The sequence below is a fragment of the Myotis daubentonii genome, chromosome 16 (assembly GCF_963259705.1).
Source record: "Myotis daubentonii chromosome 16, mMyoDau2.1, whole genome shotgun sequence".
Classification (NCBI taxonomy): Eukaryota; Metazoa; Chordata; class Mammalia; order Chiroptera; family Vespertilionidae; genus Myotis; species Myotis daubentonii.
The window spans coordinates 12,843,170-12,864,360 of record NC_081855.1 but is presented as its reverse complement, the minus strand read 5'-3'; the positions used below and the strand labels follow the sequence as shown (position 1 = coordinate 12,864,360).

Below are 21,191 nucleotides of genomic sequence, written 5' to 3'. Positions count from 1 at the left end.
TTCCAAATGAATCTATCTAACAAAGGAATCTTATAGCACTGTGGTAGGTTGAAAAGCAGTGCCCTTTGCTGCCAATACCCGGTAAACAAAAGTGAACGGGATGAAAGCAGAGCCGGTGTTGTTACATTTCAGATCCCGCTGCCTCTGGGAGGCTGTGACCCAGAAGCTCTCCTTTGTTGTGAGGGCCGGGAGGAGTGGGAAAGTTGCTACAGTTGTTCTGACCCAGATCTGAGGTCTCTCCCTGGTGCGTGTGGAGGAGTCAGAGCAGCCTGCATGCGCAGAATTGGTTTGGTGTGACTCACCGAGGCGTCCTGTGCCACATAAGATTGCTTCCCATCACCCCTGTCCCATAACTTCATATGGGACAGTGCTCAAGTCCCATACTTTGGGAGGCACATCAGATGATTGTCGAGATGCCGACTGTCCCACTGTCTGGAGGATCATGGCCACCGTGCTCCTGGGAGGACCAGGTGGTTAGCCCTGACGTCTGGGCTTTGCCAGGATAAGGAAAGCCCAAGTTCCAGCACAGAGCTCTGGTCAGAAGGCTAGTGTCCAGCATCAGAGCCTCTCATTGCCACCGCCTCCTCCCTCTTCTGTCCTGTCCCGTGAGACAGGGTGTCTCCTGGGTGACAGCCACGGTCAGTCTAGGCCGTGTGCTATGCTGAGTGGTAGATTCTGGGACCTTGGAGAAAAGTCATTGGGGACTCAAATCCATGATGTAACAACTTTTTCGTAGTTTCAGTTCATCCTCTCTTGTATATCCATTTGGTAAGGAAATCTCTACCGTCCCTCTCCAAATTTCTGTGTTTATAAACTTCAGTTCAGACCTGCAGTTATTTTTGTTTCAGACCCCAAACGTCCTTTTAGATGATGCTCATAGGAGCCCGTGTCTTTGGTCCTGTTGGTGGTTCTTCACAGCCCCCTTGTGTGGTTGTGAGTTTGGGGGTTGCAGTTTGCTCTGGAGGGAGGTTTTGGGCAGTATGACCAGCCCCTCAAAGGCCAAGTTACCTTCCCTTCAGGTCTCTGCTTTAGTGCCCACGGTGGGAGATGCAACCCTAGGCCTCGGTTGTCAGTTTAGGTTCCAGGCTTCAGAATGAGAGGGGCTCTCTTGGCAAAGTGACCTCTCTCTTCCCTCTTTCATCTCGAGCCTGAGTTCATGCGTCCTGTAGGACCTTGCTGAAAGCCACACAGAGAGACCAGCTCGCCCACCTTCCTGCCCTTCCACCTACCCCAGCCCCGAGGCAACATGGGACTGCATCCTGAGATGCAGCAGTCAGCTTAAGACCAGCGCCCAGCGCCATGCTGTTGAATAGCGGGCTCCCTGCCACTCCTCTGGGGTAATTGGGTTCTCACTGCCCCACCTCCACCCTCACTACTTCCCAGTTTAGCCAGTCGGCACATGGTCGATTCTATTTCTTGTGACATCCTCCTCTGGTTGCCAAGTCTTTCTTTCGTCCTGTTCTGTGTGTCATGGATTACAGCATCCTGACGGACAGAACATCCAGGTGCAGACGCCGCCTTTTACGACGGCGGGATCTTTCTGACTGTGAGCAGTGCCTCTTCATCAGTGGTCCTGCGACTGGATCTTTGAAATCTGCCATGACTCTGGTGGATACTGCCAAATCCAGCAGTTACTCAGTGTTTAATCAGGTCTGCATCCAGTGTGTGTATTTGTCACTGTTCAAGTCAATCTGCTTCTCTGCGACATAAGCCAATTATATAAACCTTAACATCCTCAGTGGCACTGAAGCTTAGGAGGTGCATGAAGATGGTAGATGAGAAGGATGGAGGTAAACTCAAGGAAGCTTAGCTGAATTAAAAATATGGATTGGCCCTGGCTGGTGTGGCTTAGTTGGTAGGCTCATCGTCCTGTACAGCAAAAGGTCGCAGGTTCGATTCCCAGTCAGGACACATACCTAGGTTGTGGCCCAGTCAGGGCGCATGCGGGAGGTAGGCGATCTCTCTTTCTCTCTCTCTTTCTCTCTCTCCTTGGGTGAGGATTTTTTTAAATGTGAGTTGAAATAGAATGAATGTGAATGATACACGAACATCTTTTCTGCTATAGGTTTGGCTTGGCAATGGTTAAAGAAGGAGCCCCAATTTTCCCCAAAGTCTGCCTTGCTTTTTGAGGGACATGTGTCTCAAGGGGAACCCTCTGGGTGCAGGACACTTTATGTTTCTGCTGAACAGCTGCCTCTGGGTCCTGCTTTGGAATGAATTGTGTCCTTTCCCCCCAAAATTCATATGTTGAACCCTAACTGCCAGTGTGACTATATTTGGAGATAGGGCCATCAGGAAATAATTAAGATTAAATCAGGGCATAAGGATATGGCGCTAATCCATGAGGGATGGTGGCCTTATAAGAAAAGGAAGAGCCCTAGCCTGTTTGGCTCCGTGGATAGAGCATTGGCCTGAAGACTGAAGGGTCATGGGTTCAATTCTGGTCAAGGGCACCTATCTCTGTTGTGGGCTCTATCCCCGGCCCTGGTCAGGGAGGTGGAGGCAACCAATTGATGTGTCTCTCTCACATCAGTGTTTCTCTCTCTCTCTCCCTCTTCCCCTTCCACTCTCTCTAAAAATCAATGGAAAAATCTCCTTGGGTGACAAAAGAAATAGAAAAAGAAAGGGAGGGAGAGAGAAGAGACAGGGACCTCTCTTCCTCTCTCTGCATGCGCTCGCACGAAAGCCATGTGGAGACGGGTTGGAGGCAGACTCCTGCCGCCCGGGACCGAGCCTTCGCCGGCACCCAGGCCCTGCTGGGACCTGGCCTTGGACTTTCAGCCTCCGACTGTGGGAGAAGCACGTGTGCTGTGGCCTTTTTTATGGCAGCCCGAGCAGACTGAGCACCTTCTTTGGAAGCGAGTGAACTGATGAAGTGAAACAGGAGACTTGGGGAGACTCCCGGCCGCTCAGGGAATGAAGGGGGTGACCGGAGTGGGCCTCGGCTGGGCGGTGTCAGTGTCCGCGGCGCTGCAGCAGGGTCCCTGCCCTCCGAGCAGCTCCTCGTCCCCACCTGTGCTCCCACAGGCAGGCATCTCTCTCTAGTCCATTGTCCTCATGGCCCTGGGTGTCCCTCGGGCTCAGGTTCCCGCAGGAGAACGTGCCCAGGAGGGGCTTCCCGTCTGGGTGTTGGTACTCGCTGCTCCCTGGCCTGATAGTCGGCCAAAGACAGACACGGCATGGCCTGCCTCCCACTCCCTCCCCCAGGCCCCTTGCTGGAGCCGTGCACACTGGCAGCGCCTGGCCCCGCCTGAGAGCAATGGAGGTGCCGGGGGGCAGTGTCTGGACAGATGAGAGTCAGTGTCCCGCTAAGGAAGCTTTCCTGTTTGCTTCCCAAAGCCCCTCTCTGGCCTCTCGTTGCCCTGAGCTCTTACATGTGCCCCTTCTCCCTTCTCTGGGTCCTTGAAACTGCATCCCTTATTTCTGGCTGTTTTCCCTCCTCTGGCCTCCTGAAGGCTTGTCTGTCTTCCTCTTCTGGTCGCATAGCCATGGCTGCCTTTCCAGGAGAGAGTCCTGCCCCAGCCGCACAGCCATGGCCTCCTGCCAGGGAAGGGTGCTGCCAGGCCCTGCCTCGTATAGCCATGGCCTCCTTCCCGGGGAGGGTGCTGCCCCAGCCGCACAGCCATGGCCTCCTTCCGGGGGAGGGTGCTGCCCCAGCCGCACAGCGATGGCCTCCTTCCCGGGGAGGGTGCTGCCCCAGCCGCACAGCCATGGCCTCCTTCCGGAGGAGGGTGCTGCCCCAGCCGCGGCCTCCTTCCCGGGGAGGGTGCCGCCCCAGCCGCACAGCCATGGCCTCCTTCCCGGGGAAGGTGCTGCCCAGCCTTGCCTGGCACAGCCATGGCCTCCTTCCCCAGGAGGGTGCCGCCCCAGCCGCCCAGCCATGGCCTCCCTCCCGGGGAGGGTGCCCCCCTAGCCGCTGCCTCGGTGGGGAGAAGGGAGGTTCTGCTCTCACGTTGTGAAGCCCCAGGCCTCCTTGGACAGGAATCCCTGTTTCCTCTCCCAGCAGCAGGACAGGCCTTGCGTTTATTTGTAGAAGAGCTGACCCTTGAGCTTCACGATCAATGTCACTTTACCCAGCAGATTACCACCTACAGACGTTTTCCAAGCTTCCCTTGATATTTTGTTCTCTGTCCACAAAGGGACCCTGTGGGGGCATCTCCTAATACCTTATAATAATATACCATCAAAACAGTTTACTTACGTATTGCACATAAAATTCCCTGGGAAGGGAGGGAAACCTACCAGGATATTGACTGTAGGACAGAATTTGGGGGGAAATGGAGGGGAATAAGGAAGAAAAGAAAAAGATAACTTGGGAAAATGTCTTCATTTTAATATATGTATATTAAATATAATTTGGGGTTTTTTAAAATATATTTTATTGATTTTTTTACAGAGAGGAAGGGAGAGATATAGAGAGTTAGAAACATCGATGAGAGAGAAACATTGATCAGCTGCCTCCTGCACACCTCCTCCTGGGGATGTGCCCGCAACCAAGGCACACGCCCTTGACCGGAATTGAACCCGGGACCCTTCAGTCCACAGGCCGACACTCTATCCACTGAGCCAAACCAGTCAGGGTATAATTTGGGTTTTTTAAACAATTGAATCCAAATCTGTAAAGCCATAAAAATCAGTTTAGTGTTTGTGGCCACTTTACCTGTTTCCTCCAGGTAGCATGCGTCCAGGTGGGGCTTGCTCACACCCTGTCATGGAGGCACGTTTACCTGAGATTTAAGTCATAGTCATGGCCTCTCATATTTTATTTGACAAAAAAATAGAAACCACAACATTTTAATACTTGCTTTAAAATGATTTTCCCAGCCCAAGCCAGTTTTGCTCAGTGGCTAGAGCATCAGCCTGCGGACCAAAGGGTCCCGGGTTCGATTCTGGTCAAGGGCACATACCTTGATTGCAGACTCTTCCCCAGCCCAGACCCTGGTCGGGGCTCGTGCAGGAGGCAAGCAATCGACGTGTTTCTCTCACATCGATGTTTCTTTCTCTGTCCCTCTCTCTTCCCCTCTCCCAAAAAATCAATGGAAAATACGTATCCTTGGGTGAGGATTCACACAAAAATAAAATAAAATAAAATGATTTGCCCACCCAGTGTGACTCGGTGGTTAAGCATCTACCCAGACACCACATGGTTACTGGTTCAATTCCCCATCAGGGCATATGCCTGGCTTGTGGGTCCAGCACCCAGTAGGGGGCGTGCAGGAGGCAGCCAATCAATGTTTCTCTATTCCTCTCCCTTCCTCTCCCTTCCTCTCCCTCTAAAAGTCAATAAAAACATTTTTTTTTAAAGGGTAAAATGTTAAACCTGGGAGGTATTAATTGAATATAACATGTTTGTAGGACAAACCATTACAAGAAAGAATTGCCCAGGAATCTTTACTAGTCCTTATCTGTTACCTTAGATTTGTAAACATCTTGGAGGAGAGGGTTTCTTTCCTAATGTGCCCTGAATTCTTCCCTTCATGCGGAAGCTCTCCCAGGATATGTGTGTCTGTCCTTAGTGTTTCTAACCAGCTGATGACCCAAAGCCTTTTACAGTAATTTTCCCTGTGAGTGCGTTTTCTAAGTGACAAATCACCCTTTATTTTGCTAAGTTTTGCTGATAGCAAAGATAACTTTGTTTCCCTTTCCTGTATCGTGGTCTTGCACTCTTCTCTTTGCCCTGCATGTAACAAGAGAACGGGAAAATCCTGTAGAGAAAACACCCAGTGATCAGACTCGGCTCTGAGTGAGGGTGACGCCTGTCTTCTGCGCATGGCCCGTGAGCTCCGTGGCTCCGTCTGTACCCTGTCGGCCAGCACAGTGTGGAAAGGAAGCTGCTTCATCGGTTGCCGCATTGCATCAGGGGCCTTTACCTGACAGTTTCCAGCTTCTCTAATCAATGCCTGGGCTTCCTCAGCCCGTGGAGAGCAGCTGCCTCTAGACCAGGGGTCGCCAGCCGGTGGTCCGCAGACCACTGGTGGCCTGTGAGGTCCGAAAGGTTGGAGACCGCTGCTCTAGACAGTGCCACACCCCTTACCCCCCTGTCTGAGCCCCCTCTCCCCTGTGGTCCTCCCGGCTTCCTGAGACTGGGCCCTTCTCATCCTGATTACACCATTGTTTCTCTTAGAACTGAGAAGTAGTTATGCATCCCGTTTCCCTGTTACCAGTAGAAAATAAAGGATCGAGCAGACTACTTTTTAAGATAATGACCCATTTGGTTTATTTTTCTTACTCTAGGCGCCTCTGAGTTTATAGACTCAATAGACGAGGAGCCCCCTGTGTTCCCCACTGTGGCTACCACTGTCTAGTATAATTGCAGCCTCCTTCAGGGCCCGCTTTTGCTAATTCGCTGACAGAGACATAGCAACCAGAAGTATCTGTGCTTCCCCACAGGAGTTTCCTCAGACGGCCAGTGTTCTCTGCACAAAGATAAGTGCTCAGGAAAGTATAAATGAGGTAGCTGCTTGTTGCCAGGAACGTTGTGTGTGCCTACCAGCGGTGTAGAACAGAAGGAGGGCCGCCCGGCCCTGGCAGAGCCTCACTCCAAACCCCGAGCACAGCAGCAGAGAAGGACCGGCTGCTTTGCTATGAGTGGCCCACCCGGGAGAGCGGGAAGCCGTGCGCAAAAGCCCGGCTCCTGATGGTCTGCAGGCTCCAGATGAAATAGGGCAAAAGCACAAGACACCGAAGGCTAGGGGTGCCCTGACTTGTTGGACCTGGGGAGAAGTGGGGAGAAAGAGAGGAGGGGGGTGATTTGTAGAGCTGGGATCTAAAACTAAGTTTAATCAAAGTCATAAGGGCCCCGGGTCTGACCAAGGGAGATTTTTGCCTTCAGGCTTGTTTTTGCTCTCACCCACGTACCCTCTCACCGGCCTACGTGACTAGGTAAGCGGGTGTTTCCAAACGCGAATGCCACAGGACAGGCTGGGGATGTGCTTCAGAGAATGTGATGGTGACGTCATCCGGCCTGAGTGTCAGAAGACAGCAGGGGACGATGGTGGCTCCCTGGGCATGCGTGCCCGGTCCCAGGGCCAGCTGACCCTCCGCGTGGCGTTCCCTGAGTAGGTTTTGCAACCAGCTGTTTTCTCATCCTTCCCAGCGTCCCCAGGGCTACGTGTCTCACACCTGTCCTCTTTCTCTCCTGTTTTCCATCAGGTGGCAGCAGACTTCCAAGTCTTCAGGGTTGTCCAGCAGCTTGCAGCCTGCGGGTGCCAAAGCTGATGCCCTCAGGGAAGAAATGGAGGAGGCTGCCAACAGAGTGGAGATTTGCAGGGTACCCCCTCTTTGTTCCTCTCTACTGGGACAGACGAGGGAGCCCTAAAGGAGTCCCTTTTTGTTCACGGGAGTTCTGTTAAAACCCTAAGGATGAGCCTCAGCTTGAACTAACTGACCCCAGCTTGCCGGCCAGCGTCTGCAAAGAGCCGGGCATGAATCCTGAGACCTGGGGCTCTGAGGGTGACATAGACAGGCAGGCAGCAGGGGTGATCATTGGTGTTCCTGTCTGGTAGGCAAAGAGAAAATGACTGTGGTGTCTGCTTAAAGCCTTTGTGAGTCCTGCGTCCCAATTCATAGTTAGTAAGCTGCACAGCACAGTTGATCATTTCCAGCGGTGGGGAACATCCAACCCAAGGGCCTGTAAAATCATTTGGTCTGGCCCTGCCAAGGCAGTAGGGGGGAGTTAATTAAATGTTTGATCAAATATAAGAGGCTAATTTTTAAGTTGATAATTTTGTATGGCCCATGAATGATGTTACAAATATCCAAATATACAGATCTGTTAGAATATTTATTTACTTATTTATTTATTTACTGATTTTTACATATATTTTTATTGATTTCAGAGAGGAAGGGAGAGGGAGAGAGAGATAGAAACATCAATGATGCGAGAGAATCACTGATCGGCTGCCTCCTGCACGCCCCCCACTGGGGATCGAGCCTGCAACCTGGGCATGTGCCCTGACCGGGAATTGAATCATGACCTCCTGGTTCATAGGGTTGACGCTCAACCACTGAGCCATACCGGTTGGGCCCCACCCCTGATTTAGATGACACATGAGCCTTAGCTCACTGTTGGTAAATTACCTCGGGTGCCTTTTAATATTTCCCAGTCACTTCATCAATCCCTCGCTGCTGGGAGACGCTTCCCTACCTCGCCCAGGAGGTAGTCCTGGAGGAGAAAAGTTCCCAGCTGAGAGAAATGCCTCCTGAGAAGCCCACCTCCACACTCAGGGGCGGGGGAGACCTTCATCACACATGGTCAGATGTGTCTCGGCTGCTTCCCCCACAGACATTTCATAGGACTGACAGCAGTGCCATTCTCTGTGCATGGACATCTGCAAATGTACAGATCTGTTAGTTTGGGGATAAAGCTCATGCTTCTGGAACTGTGCTGGGAACTGCTGTCTTTATCACAGTTTTAGGGGAAAGTAGCCTCTCTGCATGCAGATGCCCCTGTTCTGTGCAGCTCTGTCTAGTCCAGTGGTTCTCAACCTTGTGGCCCTTTAAATACAGTTCCTCATGTTGTGACCCAACCATAAAATTATTTTCGTTGCTTCTTCATAACTGTAATGTTACTGTTATGAATCGTAATGTAAATATCTGATATGCAGGATGGTCTTAGGCGACCCCTGTGAAAGGGTCGTTCGACCGCCAAAGGGGTCGCGACCCACAGGTGGAGAGCCACTGGTCTAGTCTGTTAGCTTGTTCACCAGCTTCTCCTTTATGATCACCCCGTGCAGCTGACTTTGACCTTGCCTTCAGGTGACACTCAGAGTCAGGTGGAACTTCTCTCTGGAATTAGAAACATTGAAAAATGTTTAAAGAATTAATGATCTCGCCCAGCCCATGTGGCTCAGTGATTGAGCGTCAACTTATGAACCAGGAGGTCATAGTTCAATTCCGGTCAGGGCACATGCCCGGGTTGCAGGCTCAATCCCCAGTAGGGGATGGGGAAGGCAGCTGATCAATGACTCTCTCTCTCATCATTGATGTTTCTGTCTCTCTCTCTCTCTCTCTCCCTTCTCTGAAATCAATAAAAATATATTTTTAAAAAAAGAATTAATGATCTCAGCCCACAGTACTGTACAACCAAGTGAAGTAAGTCCAGTACTTCAGGGGTTTTGGCAGACATACAGTGACATGCATTCACCACGGTGGTGTCACACAGAACAGGCTCACTGCCCTACAAGTCCTCTGTGCCTGATCACCCCACCCTCTCCCCGACCCTGGCAAGCACTGGTCTGCTCATGGTCTCCACTGGTTTGCGTTTTCCAGAATGTCGTGTAGCTGAATCGTGGTCAGGGGCCTTCTCAGGCTGGCTTCTTTCACTTCCTGTCTCTCCACTTAATGTCTTTCACTTAATGTCTCCATGTCTTTTCATGGCTTAATTGCGCATTGCTTTTTAGTGCTGAATAATATTCCATTTTCTGTATATACCACAGTTTATTTATCTTCTTACCTACTAAAGGAGATCTTGGTTGCCTACCGGTTTTGGCAATTACAAATAAAGCTGCTGTGAACATCTGTGTGCAGGTATTTGTACATTTTCAATTCATTTGGGGTAAAAACCAAGAAGCCTAATTTCTGGATCTTGTGGTAAGAGTATCTTTCATTTTGTAAGAAACTTCCAAACTGAGTCCCAAAGTGGTCCTACCATTTCGTAGTCCAGTAACAAATGAGAGTTGCTTTGTTCCGCATCCTTGACAACAGGTGGTGGTGTCAGTGTTTTGAAGTTCAGCGATTCTAATAGTGCTATCTCATTGTTATTTTAATTTGCAATTAAAATCCCAATATCGCTTTGGGATTTACCCTGCTAGCTTTCCGTATGGACTTCTAATTTCATTTCATTGTGGTCAGAGAGCAGGTATTATATGATTTCTATTTTTTTAAACTTGGTAAGGTGTATTTTATAGCCCAGAATGTGGTCTCTCTGGGTGAATGTTCCCTGTGAGCTTGAAAAGAATGTGTGTGCTGCTGCTGTTGGATGGAGCAGTCTATAGATATCAGTTATACCTGCTCGATGGATTATGCTGTTAAGTTCACCCATGTCCACACTGATTTCATGCCTTCTGGTGTGTCTATTTCTTATATAAGGGTAATAAGTCCACTATAAGAATGGACTCCTATTTCCTCTTGCAGTTGTATCGTTTTTGCATTACGTAGTTCGATGCTCTGTGGTTAGGTACATCATTAAGGGTTGTTATGTTTTCTTGTAGAATCAGCCCTTTATCATTATGCATGATTCCTCTTTATCCTGATACTTTCCTTGCTCTGAATTCTGCTCTGTGGAAAATGAATATAGCTAAGCCGGCTGCTTCTGATTAGTGTCAGCATGGTGTATCTTTCTCTATCCCTTTACTTTTAATTTATATATTGATACTTAATATATAGATGGTGATATGTATCTTTATATTTAACCTGAGTTTCTTATAGACAACATACTTGGTCTCTTTTTAATCTGTTGTGACCATTTCTGTCTTTCCATTGGTGTATTTATTCAGTCCATTGATATCTAGGAGATCATTGATATAATTGGATTGATACCTGTCATATTTGTTATTTTTCTAATGTTGCCTTTGTACTTTGCTACTATTTTTGTCCTCTACCTTTTTTTTTCTGCCCTTTGAAGTTTTAATTGAACATTTTTTTATCGTTCCGTTTTTTCTCCCTTTTTAGCATATCAATTACATTTCTTTTCTTTTCTTACCTTTTTAATGGTTGCCCTGGAGTTTGCAATATGCATTTACAAGTAATCCAAGTCCACTTTTGAGTAACACTTTTCTGCCTCACATGTAATGCAGGTACCTTTTAGTAACAAATTATTTCTAATTCCATCCATTTCACTTATACATAAGCATACATAGCATAGATATGTATGTATGTTTACACACACGTACATACATAGTGTTGCTATTATTTTGAACAAACATATCTGTTAGATCAATTAAGAATAAGTTTATTTTATCTTCACATATTCCTTCTCTGATTCTCTTCCTTTCTTTATGTAGAGCTACATTTCTGACCAATATAATTTTCCTTCCACTGAAGAAATTTTTTTAACATTTCTTGCAAGGCAGGTCTACTGGCAACAAATTCTCTCAATTTCCATTTGTCTGAGAAAGCCTTTAGTTCTTTACTTTTGAAGACTGATTTGACAGGGTGCAAAATTCGAGGTTGGTGGGGATTCTTGTTTGTGTTTTTATCTTAACACTTTAAGTATTCCACTTCTCTCTCTTCTTGCTTATATGGTTTCTGAGGAGAAGTCAGATGTAATTCTTATCCTTGCCCCTCTGTGAGTAATATGTTTCTTCTCTGTGGTTCTTTCAAAAATATTTTTTAATATTTTTTCTGAATATGATATGCCTATATGCACCTTTTTTTGGGGTGGGGGGTGGGTGGGGAGGCATTTATCCTGTTTGGTGTTTGTTTTTTTTTTATCTCTGAGCTTCCTGGACCTGTGGTTTAGTATCTGACATCCACTTGGGGGAAATTCTCACTCGTTATTTCTTCAAATGTTGCTTCTGTTCCTTTCTTTCTTCTCTTCCTTCTAGTATTTCAACCAAGCATATGTTACACATTTGGAAGTTGCCCCACAGTTCTCAGGTATTCTGTTCCCTTGGTTCCTGTCTTCTTTCTCTGCTTTCCAGTTTTGAAGTTTTGTAGTCATATCCTCTAGCTCTGAGGTCCTATCCTCAGTCATATCCAATTTGCAGACAAGCCCATCAAAGGCTTGGTTTACTTATGTGACAGCATTTCTTTTCTTTTTTAATGTATAGTATCCATCCATATGTTCTTGCATGTTGTCGACTTTTTCCATTAAAATCCTTAGCATATTAATCATAGTTTAAAAACATGTTCCTAGCCTGATAATGTCGACATTTTTGCCATATCCAACCCAGGCTGTGATGCTTGTTTCATTTCTTCAATCTGCCTTTTTGCAGTTTCGTATGAAAAAGGTGGCTGTGGCGGAGTGGGTAAAGGGAACTGTGGTAGCTGGGCCTTGAGTGATGTCGTGGGGAGGGTGTGGGGAAGGGAGGGCTCTGCCGTCCTAGGAGTAGGTCTGTCTCTGAGGGAGGCCTGTGCTCTGGGCTGTGAACTTCACCAGTGCTTCTTGGTGGTTGTTGTTGTTGTTTGTTAGTTTTTGTTTTAGATTTAGGAGGAACAGGCTGGCTAGGATTGGGTATTTCTCCTTCCCAGTGTCTGAAGGCTAGACCCTGATAGAACTGAGTATTTCCCTTCCCCCAGGTCAGGACGGCTCTGATAACCCCCCTGTAGGGCCCTTGCTGGTTTCTCAGTGGGTTTGGCTCAGTGGATAGAGTATCAGCCCGCGGACTGAAGGGTCATGGGTTCGATTCTGGTAAGGGTATGTACTTCAGTTGCAGGAGGCAACCCATCAATGTGTCTCTCTCACATTGATGTTTCTCTCCCCCTCCCTTCCACACTCTCTAAAAAGTCAATGGAAAAAGATCCTCGGGTGAGGATTCACAAAAAACAAAAAAACCTAGGTTAGGCTCAGAGGAAAGACTTTGTCCTGAGGGTAGGCCTTGCTAAGAGGAATATAATGCTCAAGTGCTCAAAGCCGTTCTTTCCCCTCCCCCTTGTTGAAAGCTGGAGAGGGTTTCTCTGATGTTCACTGTGAGGACTCTGTGTTGTGAGTCTTACCGCAGTGACTGGGTGTCCCCAGAGTTTAACCATCAGATATGTGCACACGGGGCCTCAGCGATGGTCAGCCGTTCTGGTTCCGTTCTGGTTCCGCTCAGGTGTGTGATTCTCTTCCTCACCTGCTTTCTCCACGTTGGGGGCAGTGGTTTGCCATGTGACCTAACTTCTCTGATGGAGCAGAAAAGCTGTTGATTTTTCAGTTTGTTCAGCGTTTTACACGTTGCTGGTGGTGACTTCTGATCTTACGAGCCAGACTGGAAACCAGAAGTCAGTTTATAAAGATCAAGGTTATACTCTCTGCCAAGAAAAAGTATTTAAGAGAGAAGTATATAAATATCTTAGGGATTGTGTTAACAACAGGAATATTCAAAATCCTTCAATAATATCATGAATGTAGGATAATTATAAAATAGGACTGAGCAAATCAAAGTCTATAAAATTGAGAGATGTTCCTAGATGAGAAAAGTCAATGTTATCAAAATTTTAATTCCCCCAGAACTGCGTAAGTTGATATAATTGTAATAAATGCTTCAAAGGGTAACAAAGGGTTTCTAAAGTTAATGTGGAAGAATTATTGGAGCTTTGAATTTCTGTCTCTTACAATGTATTGTGAAGTTACATAATTAAAATGTAGGTACTATTTTTAAAAAATATATAGAAAGGGGGTGTGGGGGAGAGGGGAGACATCCCAGTCAGAAGAAAATCTAAGTGAGTGAGAAGGTTTATCTGTGACATTTCAAATTCATGGGGACAGTCTGTTCTGTTTGTGAACAATATTGAGACCTTTGGTTAGCTCTTTAAAAAATTCTGTATCTGATATAAGTACTAAAGTAAGTTCCAATGTATTAAAGAGGTAAATGTTATATTCTCCACTGAACATATATATGGATATTTATACTGTTGTTGGAGGTGCCCTAAGCAAATTAGCAAAGGAGGAAATCATAGAGAGAAAAATGTAATAGACACTACCACATGGAAGAGCCATTAAAAAAGTATAGGACCAAAAAAAGTTGCAATTAGTGTCAAAAGGTAAGTGGAAAATTGGGAAAATATTAGCAGCATTTGATTAAGCCCTTGGTCTCATCCATCTAAAGAATTCTCACAAATCTTATAAATAAAGTCTCCTACAGAAAAATGGGCACTTAATGTCAACAAGGAATGGACACAAATAGGTAATACATTTAGAAGAAAGTTAACCTCTTAAAAAAGCAAACTACAAATTAGGAACATATTTAAATTTTATCTATAAATTTGATTGTGTTTAAACAGAATTAAGCAATTACTGTAAAAACAAATATTTATGGATTAATTCTTATAGTAAAAAGTGTTTTTTCTGATGGTTGACTATATACTATATCAAAAGCCCTAATGTCCCAACTTGTTGTCATCTTTCTAATATTTTTAAATTTAACTATAAGGAATTATATAATCAAAATTAATTTTAACTGCAGAATTTATCCTAAGGAAATAATCAAGAGATGGATGCAAATCTGTATAAACAAATACTTATTCAAATGTCATTATAGTGGGAAAAACTAAAAACACAATATTCAACAATAGAAACCTAGTCCGTCCATTTATTAAGTATAAAACATGCTTATCTAGGAGTAATGAGCTACAAAGCATCCTGGCCTCTTTTTTGTAAGCCAAGTGATCATACCAACATGTGCCAATTAACATAAATGCTGACTAAGCACATCACAGCTTATGGCCATTATCTCTGCTGTTGGGGTTACTGGTGGGCGGGGTTAATTACTTGGTATTTTTCCAAGTGTCGATTAATGCAAAAATCAGCAAACAAATGATTTTTAAACACATTTAAATCTGGTGATTATTGATGGAAGTTGTTTTCTTTATAGAAAATTCACGGATGGTTTAGGTGCATGGACACTCTATTTGCAGCGTCACTGTCTTTCTGCGGAGTGGCTCATTGGGAGGCCACGTTGCTCACTTAATAAGGCCGTCCTCTGACTGTGCCTTCGGAGCTCCGAGGGCACACGCGGGTGGTTGGCTTCTCTAAACTCTGCTGGTGAAGATGCAGTTGCCCTGGCCTTGGTCCTTCCTGGGGTCTCTTCCTCTCTCTGCAGAGCCGTGCATCACCTAGTCCTTGTTTTTCCCTGACTTGGCGTAGCTCCCTCACGCCTGCCAGGCTGGGGATGGGTGTCTGCTGGACTTGGTGGCATGGGGAGTCTGGTTCCCCGCAAAACTGCTTTCTCCTGACCCTTTGGCAGACTGGGCAGCCCTAGGAAGGGCTGCTCTGGCGAAAGGGAGCTGAGGGAGGTCGTAGAGCCCATGCTGTTCTTCGGGAAAGCTTCCCTTGCTGAGCTCCATTTCTTCATTTGTTCTCACAGCAAATAGTATTGAGCCCCTACTGTCAGAAGCACGTTTGAGACCGAGGAGGACAGACAGATAGGATCCTTGGTAGCTGCTCCTCTGAATCTGGAATTTCTGCACCCTAAGAGAGATGAGCATTCCATGTGGCATGGAGAACCCCATGTGATGTGCCTGGCGCCTAGACGGTTCCCAGTGCATGTTAACTCATTGGTCCCCTTTCTTCATGGTCTGAAACTGGCCCAGGACAGCTTGGCCTCCTCTGTGCTCCAATCTCAGAGAACACACTTCCCCTTTAGCTCTGTGCCTTGGTCCTGTGTCTCGTGGACAAGAGCCCTCTGAGGACGTGCCCGCAATGCTTGCCTGGAAAAGGACACAGGAGACCGGGAAAGGACACAGATGGCTCCGCACATCCTAGCCGTCTCGCTAGGAATGGGCTTAACTGGCAGGTGGGGGGTGGGGTGGGGGGTTGGGATAGAACAGGAGGTTCCGTGAAACAGGCTCTCCCTGCAGCGCGGAGCTGCCGGCTTTACCTCACTCAGTATCTAGGTCAGCTTCTTGTGCTGGTCTCACGTTCACCTCCAAGGGAACGTTCTAGAGCAGGGGTGGGCAAACTTTTTGACTCGAGGGCCACAATGGGTTCTTAAACTGGACTGGAGGGCCGGAACCAAAGCATGGATGGAGTGTTTGTGTGAACCAATATAAATTCAAAGTAAACATCATTACATACTAGGGTACGGCCTTTTTTTTTTTTTTAGTTTTATTCATTTCAAAAGGGCCGGATCCAGCCCGTGGGCTATAGTTTGCCCACGGTTGTTCTAGAGTCTAGACTCTTCTCTCCTCCACTTAGTATTTCTTCTCAAGATCTCCTACCTGAGGCAACCAAACAGGGAAGAGCTTGAGAGATCATGTGACTTGCGCAATGGTGCTCAGAGACGTGGTTAGTGGCGAGTCTCCCTCCTGCTCAGGTGTGCTTGCTTGCTTGTCCCTCCTGTGATATTTCTGCGGAACTGAAAATGGTTCTCTGAGGAGAACACATTGCAGGTCAGACACAGCGTCGGGCCATTGCCCCATCGTGTGGAGCACTGGATCGCGCAGGACAGTTAACACTGGATTTGCATGTGCATCGGCTGAGTCAGGTTCTGATATGTTCTGAATCAGCAATCCTTCCCCTGCCCACTTGTCTTATCCAACTTCTTCCCAGTTGGTGTGCTGCTATCTCTTTCTCATATGCTGCTTATCAACCAATCAGTATTGAGAATGAAGGACAGCAAAGCAGTAAAATAATCAGAGACGAAATGAGAGAAGGAAGAGAGGACAAGCACAGATTGTACTCACCGGCTGCTTCCCAGAGGTGGTGTAAGCTGCAGAGGAGTGGGAGTAACTTGCACATCACCCCCACACCAGCTTCCCTAACTCCCGACAAGGACCCTGTGTTGAAATCCTTTGGGAACCTCTGGCACAGGTGTTCTATTCACACTTGCATCGCTTCTCGGCCTTTTGGCTAAGATCAAGTGTATTCACACTTGCCATTCCCTGGGACGAGGCCAGGCAGCATGGAAATGTCCAGGGCAGAGTTTGTGACATGTCAGGTTTTATTGAAAACTAGAGGCCCGGGGCACGAAATCATGCTTGGGTGGGGTCCGGCCGGCCTGCCCTGATAGGGCTAATTGGACCAGGCTGGCTGGGGTGACAGGCCGCAGGCAGTTGGCCCTGGTTGAACTCCCAGTTGAGGGGACAATTTGCATATTAGCCTTTTATTATATAGGATATTATATAGGATGATATTGAACCTCAGAGGGAAGGCAGGGATGAGAGGGGGTGGGAAGAGATCAACCAAAGAGCTTATATGCATATATACATAACCTATGGACACAGACAATAGGGTGGTGAGGGCCTGGGAGGGGGGAGGGGGTGAGCTAGAAGGGGTCATTGGGGGAATAAGGGACATACATAATACTTCCAAAAATAAAGATTTTTTTTTAATATTAAAAAAAGAAAAAATGAGATTGAACAATGGGAAGGCTTGTTCTTCTCTGAGGTCTGGACCCATGCGTTAGCCACTCTGTCATTTCACCTTGGTTGTGCATTTTACCTCCGCAGGACCAGCTGTCAGCTGACATGTACAGTTTTGTGGCCAAAGAAATCGACTATGCAAACTACTTCCAAACGGTAAGGGTCCATGAAGGTGAGACAGCTTACAGTCCGTTTGCAAGAGTCCTGGTGCGGACAGGAAGGAGTGTGGGTGTGAGACTGAGGCCCCATGGCTGAGCATGTGACGGAAAAGAGTGGGATGTGACTGTTCTACCTGTGAAAAAACCCTGCCTTTTCTTTCTCCTTGTATGGATTTCCCCCGCTCTCCCTAGAAAACCCTAAAAATAACCTCATTCATGAAGGTCATTACAACTCAGAGGCCTATGCAGTGGTTCCCAGGCTGGGATGGTTTTGCTGCCTCCTCCAGGAGACATTTGGCAATGGCTGGGGACATTTTTAGCCACCACCTTTGGGGGAGGTGCTATTGGCATCTAGTGGGTAGAGGTCAGGGATGCTGCTAAGCATCCTGCAATGCACAGAACAGCCTGTACACAAAGAATTTTCCAGACGGAAGTAGGGCCAAGCCTGAAAACCCTGGTGTATCATAAACAAGGACCTAGGAAGATGGTAACCCCACCCCCCAGCACAGATTGGTTTTAACCTGGATTTTTGCCAGGATGATGACAGGTAGGTAAACGATGATTGGTGTGACCTGTTTGCCTTCTTCTGGTTGAGGAAAGCAGATTTAAAGAGAGAGAAACAGGATCTGAGTTGAGAAAAAGTACAAATTAAAAATAGGGAAGTGATGGGATGATAAGGAAGATAAAGAGAAGGAAGGGGGGGCGTGGCACTCCTGAGAGGTTGAGGGTGCTTCGCTAAGTGTGCGAATGGCTGTGGGCTGTCGGCCATCTTCCAGCACTTCCATCAGTGGACAGAAGTCCAGAGGCGTGTCCTCCACCCTGAAAAAGCAGATATGCGTTCCTTCCAACCTAGAAAGTTATTTTGAAGGAGTAATGTACTTTCAAGTATACTCCATTGCTTTTGTTGGTGAAGGTAATATTCAACTTCAGGGTTGTTAAAACTAATGAAATGTTGACATTGCAAACATTATTAGGCTGCCTAATTGTCATTTGTATGCCATTTATTTCAATATCCTGATTTTTTTAAAATTCATTTTATTTTTAGTTGGAAACAATAGTATCTACCTTCCACACTAAGCGTTTAAATCGTGAATCATTCTCCTTCCCTCATAGATGCCCCGTTTTTGAGGGGGAAGGAGGAGTTCAGAAGATAAATGAAGTAACTATTGCTCACAGGTTTTCCTCGGCTCTTAGCCACAGTTCAGCAGCTGTTTGAGCAGTGAGATGGCCAACATAGCTGGGAGGGACTGTTCCGGGAGCCATATCATTACAACCAAAGCAATTTTACCTCCCTGGGGACTTGCAGAGGATTGTGGAGCAAGACACAAGTTTCTGATCAGTTATATCTTTGCAGAAAACAAGATGTGTGTGTGTGTGTGTGTGTGTGTGTGTGTTGGCCATTGGTTAACGGCCTTTAGCTCTAATAGGCAAATGGATTTCTCAATGTAATTTTCATTTATATCCTCCCATCATCTTACCTCTCTGTGTTGCCTTTTGCTTTGGGGGGCGCTTGGTATGGTAAGATGGCAGGAAAGGCGAGCTCTCTAGGTTGGGCTCCAGCTCTGGGGTCCCCCTCACCCTGATGGTTCTCCCACCTCCCACATTCCCACTGTGGCTGTTGCTACAGAGACTAAGGGGAAGTTTGCCCATGGTTTTGGGTGATTGAGGAAGGAATAGGGGCTCCACCCCCTTCCCCGTGAGTAACCAGCACCTTCAGGCAGAGATCCCCAAGGGCGCAGCGGCCTGAGCTCCTGGCCTTTGGCAAAGGGTAACGCCTGCTCTTGTGTCTTCTCAGCTCATAGAAGTGCAAGCTGAGTACCACAGGAAGTCGCTGGCGCTCTTGCAGGCCGTGCTGCCGCAGATAAAAGCACAGCAGGGTGAGTGCACATCTGTGTGACCTGGAGGGAGGGTTGGGCTGCTCGCCTTCCCAGAGGCCACCCGGGCCTGCATCCGTTCACCTTCCACTCTCCCCACGGGTCACGTTCGATGGGCTGCCAGCACTTCTCAGGCCGGTGCCTGGTCCAGTTGCGGTGAAGCCGAGCCACACAGACCCACTGTCCCGGGGGTGAGGGGGCGTGGATGTGAGTGGAAGTGTGTCTTACCTGTTACGGGAGGCCCCACAGCCCTGCACACAGCCAGTTAGCATCTGCCCTGCCCTGTCCTCTCAGTCACCCTAAACCGCAGGGACGGAGGCTCAGCTGGGCCTCCGTGTCTTTTGTGGTCTTAGGATAATCGGTATAAGAGGAAAGACATGGTCAGCAGGGCGTCCTTCACTCACCCCTCACGGCCTCCTTTTTGCATCCCCCGCACCCTCCGCAGAGGCCTGGGTGGAGAAGCCGTCCTTCGGGAAGCCCCTGGAGGAGCACCTCACCATCAGCGGCCGGGAGATCGCCTTCCCCATCGAGGCCTGCGTCACGATGCTGCTGGAGTGCGGGATGCAGGAGGAGGTAGGTCTGCACGGCCAGCCCCAGCCCTGGCAGCATCTTCTCTCCTGGCACCATCCCCACCTGGCCCCCAAAACCAAACATGGCAACATGGGGTACAGCCTCTCTCCTGCAGAGCCCAGATGGGCCCTGCTCTCGCCTATGAGCCTTCCCTTCACAGGGAGACTGATAACACTGGCCATGAGGAACGTACAGCCACAGTCCAGCCATTCCTTCTTCATGTTTGTTGTTGTTAATCCTCATCCAAGGATATTTTTCCATTGAGAGAGTGGAAGGCAGGGGGAGAGACACATCGATTGCTTGCCTCCTGCATGTACCCTGACCAGGGCCAGGGGTCGGGTCAGCTACCAGGGTACGTGCCCTTGACCAGAATCGAACCCAGGACCCTTCAGTCCAAGTGCCAACGCTCTAACCACTGAGAAAAACTAGCTAGGGCTCCTTCTTCATGTTTAATATGAGTCTTGGAGGCTGCTGTTGCTTTGTCTTCGTTTCCCTCCTCCTTCCCTACTACTCCCCTTCCCCCTCCTCCTCCTTTGTCTTCTTCCTAAGTTCCAATTTTAAAAATAGACCTTTTAGAATATATGCATCCCTACGTTCACTGCAGCGTTATTTGCAATGGCCATGGTTTGGAAGCAGCCCAGGTATCCATCAGTGAATGAGTGGATAACAAATCGGTGGTACAGTTACATAATGGAATACTACTTGGCCATAAAAAAGAAGGAAATCTTACCTTTTATGGATGGACCTGGAGAGCATTATGCTGAGTGAAATAAGTCATTCATGGAAAGACAAGTACCAGATGATTTCACTCATGTGGAACCTAATGAACAAAAAAACTAGCAAACAAAATAAAAACAGACTCATAGAGCCTGGCCACTGGGGCTCAGTTGAGCGCCGACCCATGAATCAGGTTCGATTCCCAGCTAGGGCATATGCTCAGTTGCAGGCTCAATCCCCAGTAGGGAGTGTGCAGGAGGCAGTTGATCAATTATTCTCTCTCATCACTAATGGTTCTATCTCTCCCTCTCCCATCCTCTCTCTGAAATCAATAAAAATGTGTTTTTTGGAGAAAAACAGACTCAGATACAGAGAACAGACTGACAGCTGTCAGAGGGGAAGGGGGTTGGGAGGAGGGAGGAACAGGTAAAGGGGGGATAAACAGTGGTGAAAGGAGACTTGACTGGGTATGCTGGCCACTCCCTCTCTGTCAGGCTGCTCTGGATGCTGGCCATTCAAAAGGAATGAGAATAAGTGTCTTTTGACTAAGTTTTCAGTGCCAGGCATTTTCTCATGTTATCAATTCAAGATGAGAAGATCTGTAAGTCCCTGAGGCACAGTTTCATAGCGGGCCTTTTCCTTCCCATCATTTTTTTTTAATTGTGGAAAAACTTAATGTTAAGATAAGCAGCCTCATCCCCTGGCTTGGGTCAGCCCTGTTCCAACGCCACTTCCACGTCCTGCCCCCACCCTGCTGTGGGTGTTTTGAAGCCACTCCCAGACATTATATCATCTCGTCTATAATACTTCTGGTTTCTCCCGAAGATTAGGAATATTTTTAAATATAACTATGACATTATTACATACG

General features: G+C 47.6%; 1 protein-coding gene across 4 annotated transcripts in view; it reads left to right on the top strand.

Annotated features, from left to right (window-relative positions):
• The window catches only part of ARHGAP44 (Rho GTPase activating protein 44), a 188,658-nt gene that overhangs the window by 119,357 nt on the left and 48,110 nt on the right, over positions 1-21,191 (top strand). For all 4 annotated transcript variants that reach the window (XM_059668580.1, XM_059668579.1, XM_059668578.1 and 1 more), the window contains exons 7-10: positions 7,153-7,270; positions 17,092-17,160; positions 18,958-19,039; positions 19,482-19,609. In XM_059668580.1, the coding sequence (XP_059524563.1) occupies positions 7,153-7,270; positions 17,092-17,160; positions 18,958-19,039; positions 19,482-19,609 (397 nt within the window). The remainder of the gene's footprint in view (positions 1-7,152; positions 7,271-17,091; positions 17,161-18,957; positions 19,040-19,481; positions 19,610-21,191) is intronic.